At 35.1% G+C, this 22,304-nt stretch overlaps 2 protein-coding genes across 2 annotated transcripts; both read right to left on the bottom strand.

Annotated features, from left to right (window-relative positions):
• Positions 1–9,503: 9,503 nt before the first annotated feature.
• Positions 9,504–10,626, bottom strand: LOC120774942. Its single transcript, XM_040104822.1, has 3 exons — positions 10,504–10,626; positions 10,318–10,425; positions 9,504–10,254 (listed from the first exon to the last, which is right to left on the bottom strand). Exons 1-3 carry the CDS (start codon positions 10,615–10,617, stop codon positions 9,574–9,576), a joined length of 903 nt encoding a protein of 300 aa, XP_039960756.1. The 5' UTR covers positions 10,618–10,626; the 3' UTR covers positions 9,504–9,573.
• Positions 10,627–16,908: 6,282 nt separating this feature from the next.
• Positions 16,909–18,983, bottom strand: LOC120773740 (septin-2-like). The gene is made up of 3 exons (XM_040102800.1): positions 18,597–18,983; positions 18,424–18,524; positions 16,909–18,362 (listed from the first exon to the last, which is right to left on the bottom strand). Exons 1-3 carry the CDS (start codon positions 18,981–18,983, stop codon positions 17,699–17,701), a joined length of 1,152 nt encoding a protein of 383 aa, XP_039958734.1. The 3' UTR covers positions 16,909–17,698.
• Positions 18,984–22,304: the final 3,321 nt, after the last annotated feature.

The following is a 22,304-nucleotide window of genomic DNA, read 5'->3' as shown; positions in this document are numbered from 1 at the left end:
TAACCGCTATTTTACCTGGAGGCATAAAATTATGAAACCCGAGCGGGTTTTGCCTTGATCTGGCAAAACGCGACATTCGAGTGGGTTGTGGAGTGATTCTATCTCATCTTCTTCCAAACAGCTGAAGCCAATCGAGCTGCTACCCGTTCTCATACCACAGTTATTGAGACTGAAGTGCCTGTTCCAGCAAATTCATTAGCCTTACAGTTTTCTGCAATACCACTGTCGGCAGGCACCTAAACCAGTCTAATCATAAAATAACTTGATGCTAGATATCCTCTCACTAGGAATTTTCATGAGATTTATAAGAGGAGACCGTTGAAACCTCCCCAATTTTTCCTCGAGTATTGTTTTTCCAGCGCTTTTCACCAAACTACAATTCCGCAGAATATTGTAAGTTCAACTATGATTTCATAGAGTCAAAGAACTACCTTTGGTGTGAGTCCCCACCTTTTACCAATTGCTCACCTGCAGCAGCACGGACCATAACACCTCTCATAAACTGAATTTGCGAAATGTATGGTACAGCGATATATCTCTGAACGCAATCGAAACTTTTGTGGATTTCACACCAAGGCTAGAGTCTGCCAAAAATATTTTGAGGCGGCTAATATAAATTTCAGCCAATTCGCCCGGGATCGTAAAAATAATGTCAAGATGTTTCATTCTTAGTCTGGCGAAAGCTAAAAAGTGGGGGTAGAGGTTCGAAATTATTTTTCTCATTGTCACTTTATGAAGTTGAGTGCTCCAAAATCTTTAGTGTCACAGTTAAAACGCGGCAATGTGAGTCTTGTTAAGAGCTAGCTGCGCAATGGTCATTTTCTGTGCCACTTTGGGCAGAAAACTTTCGCCCACAAGCGCTGGTTGCTGACCAACGCATGCTGAATTCGCGCGAAGCCCATATTTTCAGCGTTCGAGTGCATGAAGGTAAGGGAATCCCTGCTCTTTTCCAATTCTAATGGAATTTAGTTAGTTAAAAGTGGAGTTTTTTGCAAGCTTTACAAACAAAAATTTTAATATGGAACTAGCTTGATGCTTCTACTAGTGTGGTTAAGCACTTCTTGACAAACTTTGAGGTCACTCTTTGACTAATTTTGCGCTCACTATCAGCAAGCTCAAGACCTGTATAACAGCTTTGCTATCGGAGCGGGTGCTTACCTCCCTTAAAAAATCGGTACTTTGGAGAAGTACATCTACTGCTCCTTGATCGCTGTCACTACAATGGGTTGGCAGCCTAACGCAAGATTTAACTGAGAGCTTCCGATAGAAGGTTGCCCCTCCAATCTTCCCCTTGAGCGCCCATTTATCCGTGAAAAATCTCACACAGAATGTTTAAAGTTAAGGCAAACTGTTTTTTATTTATTTCAAGCTCAGGCCCGTTTAGAGACGAAATTTACGAACACACTTATTGATCTCCTTCATAGCTCGTTAGAAATTGTGGGAGACCTTTAGAGCTATGATCTCTTCTAAAATTAATTTGTCTTATCTGTGGAATCGAATATAGTTATGAAATACCCGACTGGTTTAATGATGTTCTTAAGTAATAGCGACACTGATGAGTCTACTAAATGGGGAACTTTCAGAACTGTGGACTTCATTTCGCTCTGTAAGAAAGCAATTATTTGAGTATACCATTGAATGTATAAAGTTTGTTGCTTTAGATTTAGGGGAACATATGTACATACTTAGTAAGATTGAAGATTTAAGTAATTACATATATATTTGAACTCTAGTGAGCGACTAATGAAATTGTATCAAAGAAATATCATTTGTTAAGTTAACTAGAGAACTTTCCTTTCACAAAGCCTCGCTTCTATGCCTCTCTCACTTACTGTTATGATACCGCAGTGAATATATCGAAATTATAGAAACTTAATGACATTATTCTTGAACTCCCAGTCAAAACTGTAAAGCTCTTACTCTGTATTCTGACCCCCTATCCTTATACGACTCTATATTAACCATGAAGCATAGTTGTCAAAGTAGGGTAGCCAAGTTTCGCTGTTGCCAAAATTATTCCTTTCCATTTCACATGTATGTACATATATACAATTATTTGCAAGCCTTCTACTCATTTCTAGGTTATGCCGATCGCTAAGCATTAATCGCCTAACACCTACAAGCATTGACACAAATCCATTTTTGGGCATCCACACATGCGAAAAATTTCACTTACGACTATTCGTGTGCGTTGCAGCAAAAACCGACATTTTGATTTCAACAAAAAAAAACCGTTAAACCCAAATAAATGACCTGAAATCCACATTGTCTTTGGACATTTTCGCACACCCGCTCAGCCATTCAATCAAACGGTGCGTAGCACTTAAGCCAAATTGAAGAATTAAAATCGTAAAGGGGAGAGGGGAGAGAAGAGCGAATTAAAATTACTGTGAAAGTGACAGCAACAACAACAGTAGCTAAGCAAAATAATAAACAAGCCAGAAATTCAAAACAATATGGCATTTGTTGTTGTGCTTATACAAAGTAAATTGATTGATAAAGGCAAACTAACGTGGTGGGCGATGCGAACTGCGAAGAGGGTGAAGCGAAGAGCAAGAAAAAACTAAAAATGAGAAAATTCGGGTGCACCGAAGTTTTAATACCCTTCGCAGGTGCATTTTTTATTTCATAAGCGGGTGGAAAAAGATCTACTTATATCTTGATTTTGATGGTTCAGTTTGTATGGCTGCTATATGCTATAGTGGTCCGATCACAACAATTTTTTCAAAGATTACAGGATTGCTGCGGACAATAATCTAGGCCAAATTTCGTGAAGATATCTCGCCAAATAAAAAAGCTTTCCATACAAGCACTTTACTTCGATCGTTCAGTTTGTATGACAGTTATATGCTGTAGTAGTCCGATCTGAACCATTTCCTCGGAGATTGCAACATTTTCTTGGATAATCATTTGTGCTAAATTTCGTGAAGATATCTGAAGATATAAGAAAGCTTTCCATGCAAGGATAAGCTTTTTAACGTTCAGCTTGTAGGGCAGCTATATACTATAGTGGTCTAATCTTAATAATTTCTCGAGATATTGCACTATTTTCAAAGGTAATAACTCTTGCCAAATTTCGTAAAGATATCCCGTTAAATGAAAAAGTTTTTCATACAAGGACTTGATTCCGATCGTTCTGTTTGTATGGCAGCTGTAGGCTATAGTGGTCCGATATCGGCGGTTGCGGCAAATGAGCAGCTTATTGGTAAGAAAAGGACGTGTGCAAAATTTCAGATTGATATCTCAAAAACCGAGGACCTAATTCGTGTCTAAACAGTTAGAGGGGTAGATAGACAGACATGGCTATACAGACTCAGCTTGTCAGTCTGATCCTTTATTATATACTTTATACATTTCTTAGGATCTCCAGCGTTTCCGTTTGGGTATTTCAAACTTATATACTTACATATACCTCATTCAGGGTATATAAACTGAAACAGTAAACGTGTGCTTGTACTAACTTCACACCCTATCACCGCCCTCTCTTCACTCTTCATTCGCATTTCATTTCAGTTTTGACTCATTCATCAGTCGCAATTGATTTGTTGGCAATTTGACACTCCACAAAACGCCCGCAGACTCAGCAGCGCTGGTGCGCCCATTGAAGCGGTGTCAAACACTTAATTACTACACACACTTAAGTATATAAATATGTGTGTGCGTCTTGCGGTAATTTGTTATTTAACATTTCATCTCATTTGTAGTGAAATTGTTTACCTGAATGACGACTGACAGTTGTTACAACACGAGTTGCGCTTAATTTTTCTGCACCTTGGCACCCACATTGAGCACCGCTTACTCGGTAGGCAAGCCACACAAGCTGTCCCCCGCCTTCCGTAACTCTTCAAACTCTTTGCTTTTTGTAAATGAATGCTTTTATGTTTTATGAATGTTGTTGTAATATGTAGCATCAGTAATAGCTCTGTTGTAGCCGCCGAAAGCTGGGAGTGTTCGTGCTTGAATTGCCTTTTGTTTTTGTAATCTGGTAGCATATGCGGTTGGCAGTTGTCGGCAGTTAGCCAAGCAGAGATGCCAATGGGAACATTTCAGTGGTTAAACCGGCTTCTGCTTTGCTTATTTTGCTTTTATACCAACTGATCAAAAACGACCCGGATTGAGAAAATCTGTACTATCGCCTTCAAAATAGATAATAGATAGATGAATAGCCAGGTTGTTTTACAGCTTTGTTGATACATTCATAAAGCCACGTCTCGTCACCATCACGAACCGTTTGATAAATGAGGGTCGTCAGCGTTGTAAAAAGCATCCCATTGGAAACTTCTACTCGATGCCATTTTTGCAAGGTCTTTTGCTACGAGTGTAGCATTGACGCACTTCATACCCAAAACGTTAACCAAAATGTATTTAGTCGGTCAATAAGTCGGAGATCTCTGCTACATACATATCTCTGTGATGACAACACACCGATCTTCATTTATTCATTTTTTTTGGTTGTTTTCGATTAACAGAGGTGGATGGAAGACTGCCATGAGGCAAGTTTTCGTTGACTTCACAACCCTTACTGAATACCACCCAAACACTTATGTTCGTTGCAAAGTAAACTCCACATTCTGCAACTGCTGTTTACTTATTTATGACGCTCACAGATATGTAGAAGAAGTCCGAGCCCATTTATATAAACCAGTGCGGGTCATTTTTGATCATATAAAGCCACATATAGGCTTTGAAACAGACATTCTACAAACTCTATCAAGTGAGGCAGACTTAAGCGACTAGAGGAATTTTTAAAATTTTGAAGTCACTTTGCTAAAGTTCTATTTTGAAATTAAACTATTGCGGTGTAAGTCCATTAATAAGTGGTCTCGCTACAGAGGTATTTGTATTAACACAAGAACGAACCGAATCCACATTTCTTTCAACCTTAATTGTTAAAATTCTTGTTTCTCTAGTGAATGTTGTAAGATTTGGTGTGATGCAAGGTTTTAGAGACAATATTAGCTTTCTCTTTCATACTGCTTGAAATAGCCCTAAGTTGTTAGATAGATAGACGAGGAATGCATCGAAGCCTTAGGTCTATTGTGCCTTCTACTAAATCAAAAAGATTCATCTAACCTTACAATATTGACAAAGTCCAATATACTTCTCGGTGCTAGCGAGACGATGTGATCCCTGTTTGAAAACATGGATCCAAGGGTCTTCAGACTGCTATACAGTCAATTAACAAGTGTTCTGGTGTTTCAGTCTTCCCGTCGCAGAACCGGCAATTCACGCAGGAAGCTAGGCTCATGTTGTATAAGTGCTTTTTCAGCTTGCAGTGGCCAGTGTAGAATGCGACAAGTTATCTGAATTTGTCTTTAGGAAAGTTGATTATACATATATTTAAACCTGCAGAGGTTGTAATCCCCCCTTAGCAACGTGGCATGACACATGCCTTGGAGTTGTTGCCAATATCTCTCTCTGCCTCCTCCTTCTTAATTGCGGATCAGCACCTTATGGTACGGGGACCCACCGCAAGGAAAGGTTCAGATTCTACCATGTTAGTGGATGCTGGCTTTAGCTTTGAGAGGTGTACTTGGTTAAGTTCCGCTAGCCTGTTCAGCCGTATTCTATACTCTTGTACCAGTAGCGTTTTAATCTCAAAGGCAGAGATTGGTTTAAGTGCCGCTTGACTATCCCTAAGTATGGTTACATGTTCGTTGTGTTGGAGGTTTATCTCTATGCACTGACTTAAGGCAAAGACTAGTGCCTTAAAAATGATCGGGAAACTTCTGGATTCCTGCGACTCCTGCGCTAGTTTCCTCTGACATTTTCGAGCCGTCAGTATACCACTTGATTGTACTATCCCTAAGCAGTAGCTTGAGAGTCGAATCGTTCCATCGAGAATCTTTTTGTATTTTTTTAAATTATTTTCAAAATATTCCAAAAACGGCAACTCTGCTTGCAAACTCACATATTTCTGCGTCTGTGGCGCATGCTCACAATATGAGTTGCATTCCATCGCGTCGGAGCAGTCGGGCACCTTCGCATAGGCGTTTTTGCAGGTGTGCCTCCACTACTTAAAATAAAAATAAAATTAAATAAATAACTGTGATGCTAAATGAATGAATGGAGGAGCAATTTATGCAGAATTATTTGCGTTTTTTGTTTTTTTTTTTATTTGATAACGGTATGTTTTTTTCAGAAATTGTGTCAAAAGAAGAGATAATCAGATTTTTAGTAAACACATAAAGGTGTGTAAGAACATATTTACGTTTATCTTGGTACACGTTGCCTTTTTCTGATGTTCCGAAGTTACGTAATCGAGGAAGAAAAATAAAATAAGAAACGAAAATAGTTTTTATGGACTTAAATACACTCATCTACGCGTTTACCTTTGTACATACATACATATGTATGAACAACTATTGGCTCCTTTCTGAACCATTTCTTGCTGTTGACGAAGTTAAAAAAGTTTTACCTGTGCAACCTTCCAAACGTCGTCAAGAAATATAAAACCTTACAATTCCATAGAAGATGTTCAATAGCACTGGTAAACAAAAATCCACTTGTTTTTGTGACAGGAATAGAACAAAGGGTTTATTTTGTAACAATTGCCACAAATACAGAAAATAGCTACAGATTTCTTCTATCACCTATAGTTTTTTTGCTATGAGGATTTTAGTTAAAAAAAACAGCGTTAGATAAGTATATTATTCTTTTATTATTTTATTAACCAAAGAGTACCTTAAAATGTTACTGGCGATGTTTTTCGGCGATATTTTGTTTTTGAAGTATCCCTTTCAGCAGTGATCGGCAAGCAAACTGGCACTCCACTTGCCTTGATACCGTTTCTCCATAGCAGAAATGTCTTGGTGGAACCGTTCGCCATGTTCGTCACTTACGATCCCTAAATATTGGGGGGGGAAATCCAGATGGGAGTGCAGAAAGTGAATTTTAAGGACATGTTGCAACCCATTTTTTTATAGGCAGTAAGTAGTTCAGTCACAAGATCTTTGTAATTGTCAGTTTTAGCATTTCCAAGAAAATTTTTAACAACGCTTTTAAAGGCACTCCAGGCTCGTATTTCAGTTTCATTGAGCATTTCCACAAATGTTTCATCTTTCATTAGTTCTCTTATTTGCGGGCCCACAAATATGCCCTCCTTAATTTTGTTTCACTGACTCTTGGAAATTTTTGTTTCAGATACAAGAACCCTCTTCCATTTCTGTCCATTGCCTTAACAAAATTCTTCGTCAAGCATAATTTAATATTTTTAATAATTAATAATTTATTTTTTTTTTTAATGTTCACAAAACGCCTGGCTATCGTCCCATATTTTTTATAATTTATTGGCAATGTTATGACAAAATTTATGTTTAATTACTTTTTTATTTATCAACATTTTTTCATGATTCTACTAGCAACGATAACCATTCACGTATTTTTTAAGAATAAATTGGGCTTTTATGTTTCAGATGATCTAAACATGAGAAATCGTCTCCGCCAGTGAGAAAAAGCATCTCATTCACCCAGCGATTTCTCCGACAGATGTCATCAAAAAATTCCCAAAAAAAATTGTTAGAACACTCCACGATATACCTCATGGTATGTGAAAAAAGTTCTGTTGTAGAATAAAAATTTCTATAAAAAAAAAATGTCAAAAAACAGGCCAGATTACCCTACTAACCCAACTTACACAAAAATTAAAAATTTACCGATTCGAAAAACACGCAAAGTATAAATTAATTCAAATTAATTCACAGTGGTATTGTAAAATCTAAAGCCGCAGGTTACAGCATATCTGTGGGTGACAGAAAATTTCTGTTTTCAGATTTGACTTCAGGGTATCAAATTGCATTAGAAACACCTAAGAATTTTCATGTCACAAATTATGTTGTTTAATCTTCTTCTCCCGCCTAACTTCTTCTTCTACAATAGTCGTTAGCATATATTGGGTAGTCGAGTCGAGTAGTGAAGTCATATATCTCCAGTGGTACTAATCACATTGTGTCATACCATATAGTGTTGGAAAGGTGATATTTTAGGTTTCATTTAACCAAAAAGAAAAAAAATGAATAATAATTTGTGAAGTTTACGGAGAAGATGCTGTATTAGTACCTGCAACAATGATTCGCTAGCTTCTGTTTTGAAAATTTCGATGTGAAAGATGCACCTCGCTCTGGTCGACCTATCGCTGAAAAAGTCGATGAATTTATTGACCAGGACCGTCACTTAGAAATATAACATTCATCCTCAAACAAGTTTGAACCATTTGAAAAAGGCTGGCTACAAAAAGAAGCTCGATGTTTGGGTACTACATGAATTGTTTGTGAAAAATTTTATGTACCGCATTCACATCTCCGATTTTTTGCTGAAATCGAACCATTTCTGAAGCGAATGGTAACAGGAGACCAAGAGTGTATCAAAAGGAAATAGGATAATGGTCCAAGCGTGGTGAAGCTCAACAAATGGTCGCAAGGCCAGGATTGACGCCTCGAAAAGTTATGCTGAGTGTTTGGTGGGTTTAGAAGGGAATCATCCACTATGGGTTGCTCCAGCCTGGTCAAACGATTGATTCTACACTTTACTGACAACAACTGACAAGATTGAAGCAAGCAATGGAAACAAAATGACCAGAACTTCGTCTTTCATCAGGAAAATGCCAGACCACACAAATCTTTGATGACTCGGCAAAAACTGGGAGAGCTTACCTGGGATGTTTTGATGCATCCACCATATAGCTCTGACCTTGCACCATCGGACTATCATTTGTTTCGTTCAATGCAAAACTCCCTTAATGGAGTAAAGTTGCCTTCAAGAAAAGCCTGTGAAAATGACTTGTCGCAGTTTTTCGCCGAGAAACCAGAAAAGGTTTACACTGATGGAATAATGTCTCTAGTGGAAAAATATTAAAAAGTGGTCGACCAAAATGGTACTTGATATTTGGTTCATTAAAGTTCATTATAAATATAAAAACAAAAAGTTGAAATTTGATTAGAAATACGAAAAGACTTTTTCGACTACCAATATTATTAAAATGTATAGGAAAAATATTATTTGACTTTTTCACAGATGTTCAAAAATTACTTGAAATTCATTGCTCTAGACTAGAATAACTCCTTAAGAGTAAACTGATAGAGCTGATTAAACTGAGCGACAACATTTTTGAGTCGTCGAAATAATCTGAAATCCAAAAACCCGAAAAGACTTATTATTTACTATAGTTGTGGCCAGGAAATATTCAAAATTAAAATTTTGACAAAATGTCGGCTTTCCGGAAAAGTTCTTGTTTTGTGAATAAAATTATACTTCAGTGCGGCTTAATAAATCGAAATCGCGTTCCCTTGATCATTACCTGACAAATATATCTTAGAAGGTCGCGTGCATATGTTTAGTTCAGTCGTTTTGGAGAAACCGGCTATGAAAACAATGTTTCAAGAAAAACGCGTTTTATGCTTGCGTAAGTATGTGCACAGTAACCTTTTTAAAATAAACATATTTTTATAAAGAAAAACAAAAAAAAAATATTTAACTTATAAATTGTGATATAACTATCCAAAATATTTATTTTTTTAATTTGAATCATTTTCATTTTCAATCACATATCAAATAATATTACAAATATAAAACATTTTATGAGCTATTTAAGCTTTTCAAGCGCTCATGTTCCAGTCTGATTTTTTCCATTTCGACTCTTTCTTCCTTCTCCAATCTTAGTTTCTGTAATTTGAAACTGTTTGCCTCTTTTTCTTTTTCGAAATCGAGTTTTTGTTTTTCTAATTCTAATAAATTCTTCTGAATTTCGTATAGTAAGGCAAATGAGCTCGAGCTGTCGCGTGGTCTCTTCAAATAAATTTTCGGTGTGGTGACATTGGTCGGTTTGAAAATAGCGGACGAATCGACTAAATTCTCTGAAGATGCCTGCGGTAGTGTATCGGTCGCACTGGCTAATGTGCTCGAAGTAGTTGCGTCCATGTCTAACGCTATACTTAGCTCCGTTTCATTATGCTCCGCTTCATTGTGCTCCAACGATGATACAGACTCTGTGGACTGAAAGATGAATGATGGTTGGATATTTATGCGCTCTCGAAATATTGCGTGCAGCTCATCGTAAAATGGACACATCCTTTTTATGTACTCTATAACATCGTCATTCTCAAGTAAGCCTGCGTCATGCTGCTCTTTCCACTTGAGTGCGGATATAAAACTAGTTTTGAGATGCCGCATTTTGGTGCGCATAATATCCCATTTTATGTGTTTTAAGTTTGGCGCGCTTTCCGCAATCCGTTCATACAATTTTTGTGCAGTTGGTTTCTGGCATTGGAAGGTTAAATGTGAAATGAGCTTACTATACAAATATATATTTATAAATATTACCTCAAATAGGTCTGGATTATCCTTCACCTTGTCCGCGACAATCGTAAGCAAGTCTATCGTTTGCTGCTCTCTCCAGCGAAAAGTGCCGTTTATGCGCGCGCGTTTTTTCTATAAACACATAAACAATTTATTGCTGAATATTAACAAAATAAACAAAAATACAATTTTATAATGGTATGCGCTTACCTCTTTCATTTTTATTGTAAAAAATCCCAAATGCGTGTTATGAATCAACAGCTGTTTATGATTTGCGACAAATCGCCATGGATGCCACTGGAAACAGTCTCGCATAGTTGCCATTTTGTCGCAAGTCATGTGGCATGTAAAACTGAGCAACTGCGATATTGCCACTTTGTAATAAATGCCAACAGTTTGCTATCTTCAATGGCAACCGTCGTCCAAAGACAGTGCTCACTGCATTACCATCAAGTTATGGTTGTTGTCTTGGCTGGAGATCGCTAAAGCAGTTCGTATGACAAAGCAGTACAGAATATTGTTAATGCGCTTCGGCAACCCAGTCACACGTCAAGCTTCCGCCGCCAAACGATGAATTGAATTGGCAATTACTTTCTCCTGCGTGTAAAGCAAGTCGATTAGCAAAAGTGCAAATTGAAAATGAGAAATTTTAAGTAAAAATCAAGGGTAATGCTGCGTTTTATTAAGAAATCAATAATAGCTGAAGTGTTCTAGTGAAGTAATGTGAAAAGTTGCTATGAACCAAGTTATGAGTGTGCTTTATTTGTGTCTGAAATTTATATGAAGAGCTGATGTTTGGGCCACTTGCGTTAGTAGTGTTTAGAAAAGAGTGATGGTAGCCGAAGTTAGATTGGAAATGGATGTGTTTGCAATTAAAAGCGGCAAAATTTAAAAATTTTCGATGGTAAGTGTTTGGAGTTTTGATTGATCGCATTTTAGTTGCCTTATTTACTATTTATTTTTGCTCTGTAGCCGGGAGATTTTTATGGTACTATACTTGATTGAACGTAGCCTATTATTTGTAAGGACAGTTAAGTGTCCACAGAAACAGAGTCTTAAGGGTTTAAATGGGTTCACGGGCTTCATAAAATCGTTTTTTTTACTGTCTTATTAAACTCTACAACACCTCTAGAATATTGACCTAAATTTTTTTGATCCGAGTAACTAATAGGTTCGGAGATACAGTCTTGAGAATTTGTGCGCTTCTTTAAGCGCGTTTTTCGGGACAGTTTGTTCGAAGTCGGTTGGCAAATTTTCTCGAGAACTAGTCAACCGATCTTCATGAAATTTTACACAGATCTTTGAAACACCATTCTTAAAGACAACTATTTGAAAAAAAAAAAATGTCGCGAAACTTTAATTTTTTTGTAAAAATGTCTGCCATAAATCCAATTTTCAGTTTTTTTTCCTTTGTCCAAGTTCTGAGTTAAGGCTTTAACTAAAACACGTATTTTTTCACTTAAGTTGATGCTGTAAAGAGTTATCCAGCCAACGTGGGCGCATCTTTTTTACGAGGGGTCACCGTAAATGGCGTCGCAGTGGCTGAGCTTAAAATACTTTTTTGCAAAAATTTCAGGATTTCTTAATTAACGTATGTTTGTAAAAAAAAAAATGCCAATAAAATATTTCAATTTTTATATGAGAAAAAAATGTTGAAAAAAGCTTTTTTTTACCCGAAAAAAACCCATGTAACCCTTTAAAGTACCACTTCATTCAAATATATACATATAACATTTATAAATATACATATAAAGTTTGAAAAACAGATTGAATTTTGTAAGAGCTCTCCGGATGAATGCCTTTATGGAATAAAGAGCTTTGAAGAATCTAATAAATATATTATAAACCTTTCCATTCAATAACTCTTCAAATTATAAAAATGTTAGGTACAGTAGAGATACCTGTAGATAGGTAGATCACATAATTTAGTTTGAATGCGATGTCAAAAGTTTGTCTCGAGATTTTTACTATGGGAAAAAACTGAACGAGTTTGTTTAAAATTTTGTGTTTCCATTGGGATGACGGCTACAGAGTCATTGCAAATGCCAATGTCTTTAAGTCATTGAAAACTTGCCTCAGGTGGATCACCTCTCTTAATGACGATAACATCGAAAGAGTTATACAAACAGACTTTGAATAACTCAATATTACATACGGATCGATTCAGCACATTTTGGTTAATATTTTGGGTATTAAGGGAATCAAGGCCAACCAAAAAAGCTATATCTTTTGCAAAAATGACGATATTCTATTTTGAAGGTGATAAAAAAATTTGTATTAAAGTACGTGAAAACGTTGTGTTATTTTGGTCAGTCCGGGTAATATTTGATTAGATCGTATTTGAAATGCCTCAGACCCCAGAATGGGTACTACAAAAGTATGTATTTTACCATACATAGGTACATACCTATCCATGAACAAAAATGTCTATTGTTTTGTTCTGATTAATAATAATATTACATATCATTCTGTGTTTCGTAACTCTCCTAGTCACGAATGTTGTTGTTTACTTACGTATATCCTTTAAACAAGGCTTTAAAAGTATTTAGCATTAACTACTTGGGTGACTTGTCTTCGATGCACACATGTGGAAGTAAAATTTGTTGCCTGTAATCTCTTTGCCATTTACTACAATATAAAATGGTGCTCACTTCATGAATTATATTGAGAGTATAATTTGGGTTTCTCGTTTCTTTATAATTTTCATCTTTAAGAGTCTCCTAAATATTAAAATATAAAACTCTAATTTGGGTCAGGGGATTGCAGTAGCAAGGGACACTTGTGGGTAAACAATTTTGGAAAAGTGTGCTAGGTCCTGTTCTCTAATAAGTTTAAGAAAAACATCTCCCAAACGACTAAAGCCACAACAACCAAATTTGCCCAGCACAATAAATCAGTGACAGCGACAGTTTCATGGGAACCTGTGTGAAAATTTAATGATGGGCTTGGCACCGCCCACTTTTTGATGAAATCGCATATCTCGGGAACCGAGCGACTGATTTCAACTAAATTTATTATGAAGCATTTTTAACATATTCCTATGTGACAGTTTAAAAATGGGCGAAATTGTACTGCAACCATGCCTATTTTCCATATGTCAAAATTTGAAATTCCATTTGATTCCTTCACTCTCCAGTACACAAGTCCGAAAGGAATTGTTATAACGGGATACAACTTTTCACGAATAATTCCTTTTAACTATGCCACTTTATAAGTAAATCATGGCGTAATCCAACCAAAACTGTCCAAGTCCCTAGGTACCAAATATGTGGACCTCAGTATCTATAGTTGAATTTTGACCGAAAATATCGGTAAATATGTGAGATATACAATTGGGAGTTTCTCCTTTATAATAACATATCCGTGTATCAAAAATAGGTTGAATCGGGTCAATACTTCCCTGAGCCCCCATATACCTAATATAAAGTTGTTCGAACTTCCGGGTGACTTTATTCCGCAAATATCGGCCAATATGTGAGTTATCCCAATGAAAAGAAGAGAGCGAATTTTACTCCTAACAGTGTATCTTTGTAATCTAAAATAGATAAAATTGGTCGAAAACTTCACCTTACTTCCTAATAGCTAATATCAGGATTTTCGAACATCCAGCTGTCTTTACCCCATATGAATGGTGATTGTATGTGAGGTACCTTAATGAAACCCAGGGAACAACTTTTTTTTGGCATCTGGCATGTTAATAGTATGTGGTATTGGCAAAAATCGATAAAATCAGTCCGATACTACTTGCAGTCGAAATGCATGTTTGAACGCCTAGATGGCGCTACTGCAGAAGTTCGTTGTTAGCTCAAATAAACAGCAAAACTATTTTTTTATATCATCAGTTAATAATTTATTATGAGCTTTTAATCTTAAAATTCTAAAATACTAAATAAATCGTATCGCTTCTTATTCTCATTATCATTATCATTATAATAATAATAAGAAAATACAATAATCATAAAAATATAATATAGTTCGTAATAGCAATCATAGCGTAATTTTACTCACATTTGCCTGTATGTGTTTGTTTGTAGTAGTATGTAGTGTTCATGTGTTCGCTTCACTTTTACAAAATATATATAAACAGCATTTATATAACCAAGGAAAATGCGATGCACCAACAAATTTGATCCATCAAATAACAAAGTCGTCACCAATTCACATAGTTTAACATAATTCCAACACATCATATACAAGACTTTGCAACCGAAATATGTTTATAGGTTATGTTTGTATGTAAATATGTTTCGAGTGTTTGTAGTGTGAAAGTTGGTGTTTAGTTGAGCTTCAAATTGACAATTCGCTGCATTAAGCTGCAGCGAGTTCAAAGACTTTTCCAGCTGCATAACTGTACTTATATACAATTAAGCAGATGTAGTTAATGTGTGTTTGTATGTGTGAGTATAGTTAATTTATGTAAATCGTTATAGCTTAAAAATAAAAATATAATACAAAATGTATGTAGTATGTGTGTGTGTGTTTTCGCAGTTAGTTTGTTTAGTTAGTAAGATGGTTTTACATAGAAAACTTATGCAAAAATATAAATACAACAATATTCAGTTTAACTATAATAGCAGACGACGATATACTTATTAAAACGTTGCTTTAAAATTAATTGCAATTAATAATTAATAATTTTATTAACTTAATTAATTTTATTTTATTAAATTTAAATTTATATTTTGTATTTTCAAATTAAAATTAATTTTAATTAATTATGTTTTTTAAATTAAATTAATTATATTTTATTAATTTTTTTAAATTCATACTTTGTATTTTCAAATTAAAATTTGTTCTAATTAATAATGTTATTACTTTAATATATTAAAATTAATTGCAATTAATAATATTGTTAATTTAATTAATTTTTAATTAAGTTTTAAATTCATATTTCGTATTTTTATGTTATTTTTATATTTTAGTTATAATTTTTAATTAATAAATTTTTTTCACTGATAATTAATTAATTATTTTTAATTATTGATAATAATTTTTTTATTTAATTATATTTTTAATTTGTTTTTTAATTACTGATAATTAATTACTTTTTTTTTTAAATTAATAATATTTTTATAATTGTTTGCAGACCTGCTCACGCCCTTCGCACGCTGTCTACTTATAAACAATACACGCTTAATGCTGATACGCTCACTGCTTTGGTATGTTTTCCTTCAAACTTTCTTATATTTTCCTTCATTTTTTCTTTTTTTGTTCTTTGCTTGCATGATAAATGATTTTTTATAGCAATACTGTTATGCTTTTGCTAAAATGATTCGCTTTTATTATTATATTTGCTTTTGCAGATAATTATTTAATTTCAAAAAATTCGTAATGGGGTTGTGGCGATTATCGATTATGACTAAGCATTTTTAAAGCAATATTTTTTTTATAATGTGATATTTTTTATAACATTTATACCCGGTTTATTAATTTTTAAAAATACATATGTGAAGTTTTAATTATTGAAAATTTTAAAATATCAAAAAATTAAAAAATGTAAATAACTGAATTAATAATTAAAAAATATTTTTTTGTAAAAAAAATAAGTCAGTTTTATAAACAAAATTTAATTTTTTTATAAAAACATAAACAACATTTTCGGTAAAAAAAAAATGTAATTTTTATTAAATAAAATTAAAAAAAAAAATTAAAAAAAAAATTAAAATTAAAAAAATTAATTTTTGTAAATCAAAACAAAATTTGTTGTAAAAAAAATTAAAATAAAAAATTATTAAAATTAAAAGTTTGTAATTTTATTTTCGGATGGTATAAGAGCTCGCTTATCAGAAATATACTCATAAATGACCTTGGCAGGAATAATAAAATTGAAAAACTCTCCAAATGACTACAGTTAGATTAAAGTTTAGTCCAGCGTAATGTCTGTTATTAAGCCCACATGTCTTATTGAACTAAAAGTCTTAAAATTATTAATTAAATTAATACAAAATGTTTTAATTAAGAGCAATAAATTTAATTTAATTAATTTTGTTCAATTCAAAAGAGAATAATGAGTTTTGGATTTATTTAAAGTGATTTATGGAACAAGAGCAATGAAAAATTAATTTAATTAATTTAATTTCGAACTTACTTTAATTAAATTTAATTTAATTACTATTTATATTAATTAATTAATTTTATTTAATTTCAAACTTAATTAAAAATTAAATTAATTAAATAATTGAATTGAAATTATTCAATAAATTAATATTAATTAAAAGTTAATTAATATAGAAATCCAATTAAATTGAATTAAATTATGTTTGAAATTAAATTAAATTACTATATTAATTATTTAATTTAATTTAATTTAAATTTTTAAATTTTAATTACATAAAAACTTTTCAATGACAATTATTTTAACAAAATTCAGGCCAATTAAATTTCAATTAATTAACTTCTATTAGCAACAAGATTTAGCCACAGTTGAAGGAAAATCTGAAAACTGACGATATATAGATATATACATAAAAAATATTGGATTATTTTCCTTTCATTTGTTATCGCTCATTTTAGCCACAATCGAATAATCGCACTTCCCTGTAGTTTTGTTTTGAAAAAAATGTTCATGTTGCCATCCAATTTGAACTCTTAATATGCAAATATTTTTTAAATGCATCGCTATTTTCGAAAATGTTGTTGTAAATTTATTTTTATTATTATTTGTAATTATATATTTTTCGTTTAAATATGATCGCTTCTAATATGCAATTGATTAGTAAGTAGCTATTTAACGCTTGTGAATACCGCTAACGTTTGGCTTCTAGAAAAAACCGGTTATTCGTTTTGCAGACTATATAAATCTTACACTTTCGTAATGATGGATTTGGAATGCATTTATATGGATTTGTGTGTGAGTGTGTGGTGGAAATAAATATTTTGCCAATTTTTGGGATCATCAACGCTTCGAAATAATGCTTAAATCAGCTGATCGTTGTGTCTCTATATATTTGACAATATATTCTTATTTTATGCACTGGTATGTGTGTGGCCAAATTTCGAAAATGAAAATCGAAGTCTAAATGAGCTCAGAAAACACTTTGGTGCGCCTAGTATTTGTGCAAGGGAACCTAACCTAACTCTGTTTGGTTGAATTTAAGCTCAAACTAAGCTAATTGTGTGTACTCTATATTGTAATATATGTATATTTGTATGTGTCTGTGCTTCTAGCATTACTTTAAAAAAGTATTTGCCAAATCATAAATACTCAGTGTTGTACAGTTGTGCGCGAAATATTGGTAGTTTTTGGATTTACTGGGGTTCGAGCTCACGCCTACAAAGTAATTTTACTCCTCCAAACAAGCTGCTCTCTGCTGGTTACTCTGTAGCACCCTCTCTCTCTTTCTCTACCTCTCTCTCTCTCTCTCTCTCTCTCTCTCTCTCTCCCTTTCTCTTTCTTTGTTTGCGCTTAAACATCGATGACACTGTCGTTTTTCTTCATCTCCATCAAATGTGTCTGCTTGAGTTTCTCCTGCATCTGCGTGAGCATATCCTGCATGCGTCGTATCTCTTCGTCTTTCTGCAACAACAGACGATCGGTTTCCGAAATGGCCGCATCAAAACCATTGGTCGAGCTAATTGAGTCGCGCTTCAATTTGCCGCGCTCTCGGAGCGCATGTTGCGATATCTGTGAGATGCATTGTGCACGGAAGTTCTCGTAGTGCACATCCTGTGTGGTGTCCTTCAGATCTTGCATGTGTGTCGAGATAAGGAAAGTGCGTAATTTATTGAAATCACTATGTTCGGGATCTTCCACGTCCACCACACCCCAGGGATACTGGCGGCCGCGCACCTTTTTGCCCGCCACCTCAAGTATCGTGTTGCTGCCGACAACGGCGAATGGTATCGATGCTTTTAGATCGCGATCTTGCTGTTTGAAGTCATCATCTTCGTCCGAATCGCATTCGGGAAACTGATATAACTGTATTTTGTTATCCTCCAGATCTTGCAGTATGCGCTCCTTGAGTTTGCGCACCTCATTTTTGGTCAGACAATCCGCCTTGGCGATCACCAGCACTATATTGACTTTGCGGTGTAGGCGCCTAATGAGATCCAGATCCATCTGGCGTAGACTGCAAACGCAAATTAAAGTTTAATTCGATATGGTCATGGCTTAACGGCATAAAGACTCACCTGTGGCCCCACGGCGGCACAAAGTACAAACAACAATGCACACGATTATCCTGTATATTGCGACGATTCAGTCCACTCTCGTCTGTGAAATATTGACGGAACTGCGCGCGCAAGTAAACGTGCAACATTAGTTTTCATACACAATTATTCTCTTTTCATGTCATCGCACTCACCTGCTCGTCGATGTAGGCGGTACAGACGCGCCAACTGTCCTCACAGTTGATGCCGTCGCCGAAACCGGGTGTATCAACTACCGTTAAGCGTAAGCGTACACCGCGTTCTTCTATATCCATTGTCTTCTTTTCGACACGCGTCGTTTTCTCGAGCCGCTCTTCAACATTGGGTACTACGCGATTTTTGTATAGGTCACCGAGAAACAGACTATTGATCAGCGTTGACTTGCCTAGGCCTGATTCACCGACAACCATGAGCGTAAATTCGAAACCACGTTTTACTGATTTCCGATGCACCTGCTCGGGTAGTGTGGCAAAGCCGATGTAGTCACGATCCTTATCGAATGACGGCGTTTTAGCTGCAAATATAAATAAAAATGGTGACATATTAGTCAGTTTTCTTTATAAAATGTAAAACTTATTTTGAAAGTGGTTTAAAGTTCATTTATGAGTGATCATAGTAAAGGGAGTTAGCTTAAAGCATCTTCAAAAGGCTGACACTGCCGTAGCTGATTTCTAAAATTCGTATTTTTAATTATGCAGTCATGCAGAAGAGTTTTGCTTGGCTGATAACCTTTCTTAGGAGATGAACGAGATTATGAGATTCATATAAATAAGTGAAAGCTCTGAACTTTCGAAAGGAGTGCTTTAACAGCACTTTCCACACTCCACTCTCCAAAGTCCAACGCTGTGATATCACACGATCTTCGTGGTCAATCGATGCATTCAGAAAAGCGATTGGGTTCCACTTCTTTTTCCTCTGACAGGAGTACATCACTTCTTTACTGGAGTTAACAACGAACGCACCTGATCATTTCTTCTTTTCGTGTGGAGTAATGCACGAGTTAAGAGAATAGAAAAGAACAAGAACTAGCAAGTATAATTTTTAAAATATTCAAAGGTCCCGAAAATGTATTGCATACAGCTTCGAATTTGTAAAATAGCTTTTTAGAATTTATAAAGTACTACTATGCTCCAAAGTGAAGAAGAAAGTTGCGTTTTATAAAATGTAAGAGATTCTGTATTTATAACTTCAAAATCAAGTGCATGGCTGTCAAGACTTTTGGTATTATTTCTTCAATCGTCTCAAAACGGTGTCTCCCGCATTGACCTTTTGAGTTCTTTAAATAGCCAGAAAGTCTCACGGAGCCAAATCAGGAACCAATCACCTCACTTTACTTTTTGATCCCAGTAGCATATAGGATATCCTCTGATCGGACACAGTTAATTAAGTATCTGAAGTCTGGTAATACTCACAAAGGATTCCGCGATGAAAATCTATTCTCTACAAAATCATGTGATTATTTTAATGGAGTATAACTTAACAACAACGATTTTTTTATTTGGGGTTATGGCATGTGTGTCTCATTAGAGACATAGAGAGACTAATTCACAATAGAAATATAGGATTATTCCAGATATAGAATTGAGCGATACGACACGGTTACATATAAATCATTAAAGACACCTTCATCGCTTTCGGTAGGTATACCCTTTTGGAAGCAATGATTCAGCCAAAACTGTCTTGATAAGAAGAAAAAAGAAGAAGGTACATGTACAAATGTATAAAAATAAAGCTGATGCTCATTGTTTTTTTCGAAATTCGTGGTTCGGTGTATCACGAGTTTGTTCCGGAGGGACAGACGGACTATAAGGTGTTCTATTTGGCCGTATTGAGGTGTTTGTGTGAGATTATCTGTCTAAAACGGTCACAATTGTGGAAGAACGATTCATGAATTTTACACGATGATAAAGCACCATCGCATCGAGCAACCATCGTGACCGAATTTAAAGCCAAAAACGCAATGAATACCATCGATCAATCATCGTATTCAACCGAATTGGGTTCCTGTGATTTTCCCATGTCTCCAAACTGAAATTGCCGCTCTGTGGAACTCGTTTTCTGTTGATCAAAGAGATAAAACGAAATTCGCTGAAGGAGCTGAAGTCCATCCCAAAAAGTGCTTATGGCGAAACTGTTTTGATGACCTGGAAAATTGATTATCGAAAGTGTATTGCATCTGGTGGGGATTACTTTGAAGGCGACAAAGTAAATATTTATAAATAATTAAATATTTTATGTTTTATTTATAAATTCCGGGTACTTTTTTGTCACAATGTATATATATTACTTAAACAAACTCATTTTAGAAACATCAGGCAGTCTTTACTATAGAAAGACTGCACTGTTATAAGCTTAATCCCTTGTAGAGAAAATCAAAGACTCTGCTATCTCACTGATATTAACACCTCGATTTTCAATGTAAATTAACTGCTTTATACTCGATGAGCTTCTTTGAAGTTGGCAAATATGTTTTCAATATTAAAATATATATTACAGTATATATGTATACAAAAGTTAAAAAAAAAAACTAAAACAAAAAATAAATTCTTGGCTTGATACTTGCAACAGCCACGCCCATTATTAATTCTGCCTGCCTAACAGTCCTCGGCATAATGACAATGCAAAGTAAAGCACCCTTTCATGCTTTTTGTTTTGTTTTGTTTGCTTGCTGCACAAACCCCTAATTAGTTGCATGCAACAACGCAACAGACAATGCACACAAATAGCGATGCTCTCGGCATTTTTACATTTTGACACACACAGAATACAACCTCGACACTAATTTGACACAAACGCATGCCTCATGCCACACACCACAACAGCAACAAAATCGCGATTGCCACTCCGCGCATATGCAAATGCCTGCACATGTCATTATGAGTGGAAATATATTTATGCGTACGCGGCCGTGCCTTTGTGGGCGCGACAAAGGAGGTCCAAGTGCCGGAAGTGTGTCGTTTGCTTCGAAAAAATTTCGGTCAGGAAGCGTGTTTTTCCAGTGATTTGAGGTGACTGTGGGATGTGCAGCGCCTCCAAAGTATGTTACACAGTTTGGCGACAGAGTGCTTTGTAAGAGACACGCACACACGCACATTTGGCCACACACACGCTATTCATGCGCCAGCAGAGCACAAAGAAACGCACAAAAGAATGTTGAGAGAACAAACAATCAACCACAACAACACTTTACACATTGCTACGCTTAAGAACTGCTGCAGCGCGTGCGTTATTTACATCACAACAACAACAAGTACACTTTTTATTTGCTGAATGTCTGATTTGGTGTGCCGTTAATAAGCTCGCTGGTAAAGGATACTTGCTGGCAGTAAATATTTCTTCGCTTTCGCCTTTGTTTCTTTTCTTTCTGTGGTTTTTTTGGCACCCGCTTCTAGAATAATATTCCAAAAATAAAATATCTATATTTTTTACAATTTTTTACAAAATTAATTTTATAAAATTGTTTGTGTCAAGATTTGGTTTGCTAGTTATGTTCACAAGTAGGCTATCTTGAAACGCGTGGCAAATATAGTGTTATGATAGTGAAGTTTTGAAAATTGCAAATTTCGCTAATATTTGTTTGGCTAGTATCAAACAAAATTTTATCATATGTTATGTAACGATCTTTGGGTTTATTGGCCGAATAAACACTACTCGTAATTTACTTCGTTTAAAATTTACGGTTTTCAAATATTGCTCTTCGGGCTATAACATTTTGATTTCTTGTTTTGTATTCCATCTCAAAAGACGCGTCGGCTTGGCGACCAAGAAAGAACAAGTATTTTTCTTACCTTCTTTGTATGCGCCTATAGTGGTAACAGCAATCGTTGTGGTTACGTGAGTACCTGCTGACGACGGCCTAACCT

This window comes from Bactrocera tryoni, chromosome 4 (genome assembly GCF_016617805.1).
Source record: "Bactrocera tryoni isolate S06 chromosome 4, CSIRO_BtryS06_freeze2, whole genome shotgun sequence".
Lineage (NCBI taxonomy): Eukaryota > Metazoa > Arthropoda > Insecta > Diptera > Tephritidae > Bactrocera > Bactrocera tryoni.
Note: the sequence above shows the minus strand (reverse complement) of the source record. Positions and strands in the feature narration are given on the sequence as shown.